This window comes from Amphimedon queenslandica, unplaced genomic scaffold (genome assembly GCF_000090795.2).
Source record: "Amphimedon queenslandica unplaced genomic scaffold, v1.1 AMPQUscaffold_8075_Cont19978, whole genome shotgun sequence".
Lineage (NCBI taxonomy): Eukaryota > Metazoa > Porifera > Demospongiae > Haplosclerida > Niphatidae > Amphimedon > Amphimedon queenslandica.
Window position 1 is genome coordinate 1 of NW_003551645.1, and position 2,347 is coordinate 2,347.

The 2,347-nt window shown below is 34.1% G+C and overlaps 1 protein-coding gene across 1 annotated transcript; it reads left to right on the top strand.

Moving 5' to 3' along the window:
• The first annotated feature begins 244 nt into the window (after positions 1-244).
• LOC109591480 (uncharacterized) lies at positions 245-1,585 on the top strand. Its single transcript, XM_020007207.1, has 6 exons — positions 245-407; positions 555-635; positions 683-817; positions 865-945; positions 993-1,061; positions 1,139-1,585. The coding sequence occupies exons 1-6, from the start codon at positions 269-271 to the stop codon at positions 1,510-1,512; spliced, it is 879 nt and encodes a 292-aa protein (XP_019862766.1). The 5' UTR covers positions 245-268; the 3' UTR covers positions 1,513-1,585.
• Positions 1,586-2,347: the final 762 nt, after the last annotated feature.

Here is a 2,347-nt window from a genome sequence, read left to right on the forward strand (position 1 = left end):
TCACCAAACTGTGTGTGGCTAGTAATTATAGGAGGAGATTGGGTGAATCATAAAGCAATCACTGATGCTGATAGATTAATAATGATAGTTGAATTAGGTAAGGTAAAAGTGAAGCACATACCTCGGTAATAATAAATGTATTTTTTTTATTTCAGTACATATTGAACCTGGTGAGTGGATAGTACAGTCAATACTGGATGGTAATGATCTCACTAGTAAGAAATATCAAGAAAAGTATTCATCATACAGCAAGACCAGAACATGGTGGATGGATCAGCTAATAGAATATCCCACAGAGAAGGAAATGAAGCTTCAGAGATACATTCAGTCTTTACATCAAGAACTACAAGTGGCTCACCAGAGCAAAGTATCACTGCAGGAGGCACTGACTGAGACCAATAAACAAGGTACATGTACATGTTTATGTGTGTCATAATATCTACATGTGCATCCTATTTATGCTTCATGCCATTTACATTGCCTTATGCATCATTGTAAACTTTGTTAAATAGTAATTTATACTGCAATAGGCTGACTACTGATTGATTTCTTAGGCTCTACATTTGATGGCAATAATTTAGTTTTTATGAATGAAAAATTGGAAGATGCTTTACAAGAGAAACAGATTCTTACTGGTTAGTGTATCATCAGTACATAATATTAGATGAGTCTATTAATGTAGAAGATATTGAGAAACTTAGAGCTGCAGTTGCTTATAATGAAGTATATATAACTGAACTAGAAGAAGAAAAGAAACAATTAGAGGAAGAGAAGAGACAATTAGAGGAACAACTTATGGAGAAACAGATCACTAAAGGTTAGAGCTTTCTCATCCTTCATCTTGTCTTATATCACTACTGGAAGGTACCGGTATGGCTGATCCAGTTGCATTAAACACTCATAGAGCACGAAGAAATCTCACTGTTCCTGTTTCTCCTTCAAAAAGTAATAGATAAATCTTTTCAATTGTTTATTTATTTAATACTAATTAGATCCTACTACCTACTCCTCCTCCTCCACTACAATTACTGAAGCTACTGCATTATCCACTGGAGGAGCTAGTAAGTAACAGCGTGTGTGTGTGTGTTTATGCATGGTTTGTATGTATTGGGTTGCATTGACCTTTGACCTCTATTAGGTATATCAGCTACTGTTGATGTTAATAAAGTAAAGAATGTGATCGATGATGTTCTTGTATCTCATTATGCTGATCTTACTTCACTGCCAATAGAAGCTGTCCCTGATCTTGCCAATCAATTATTTGCTCTTCGTTTGGTCAATAATGCTGTTAAAGACAATCCTTCAATAAAGAAGTGCATTGATGAGTTCAAGGCTAGTCTTAAATTTATGAGGAAGTTACCTCAAGTGGAGGAGCACTGTCAAAAGTTCTTAAGCTCATTCATTGCTGTAAGAGGCAGTTATGCTAATGCAGCAATAGCTTTAGGTGAGGGCTGGATTGAAGCCATTAGAAATGAACTGAGATTTGATTTTAATATTAATATTGATACTTAATTGCTGTTTTGTTCGATTGCAACATTTGATAATTTGTATTGGTTTGCTGTTTTAGTGATTTTTATGAACTTGATACTCTTTTGATGGTCTACTACATGCAACAGGATTGGCATAGTGCTCATAACTTGCAAAACAGTAAAAGAACACTTTTTTGAAAGATTTCTGATGCATATACATTGTTCTTATGTTCGTGTAGTTAAAATTAAATTTATATTTGCTCAAAAAGTTAGCCTTATGTATACATGCAGGCTAAAGCCTGGTTCACAATATTACGCTAGTCCTGACGTTATGTTGATGCTGGAATCGAATCTGGATCGATTCCAGCGGAAAGCATGCGTCAAAAGGTCAAATCGCCCACTCTTTTGATTAAAAATTGACGGTCATATTGTGAACCAGGCCTTAGATTACCAATACATGGAATACATATGCACTGTTACTATTTCAAATTAACAAAGTAAAAAGTAACTTCACTCACATCTTTTTCCCACCTTCATTGTTAACACCTTTAACATAATTGTTCTCACCTCTCATGCACTTCCTAATCTTAAATGATTTTTAATCACTATTGTATTGCATTAAACACCTATCAATTGGCTTGTAATAAAGATTTAATAAAGAATATATGCAAAAAGTAAATTTAGTGTGTTCATTATGAATGCCTTATCATAACAATTAATGAGAGTGTGACATCAAATGATGTGTCACTATAATCCATACCTGTTGTCTGTACTCTCCCAGTGACATCATCAATCATGCATTATTACAACTCATACTCTCTAAATAAACTCCTTACAATACTTATAAATACATTAGGTAAACTTATTCCACTCCACTT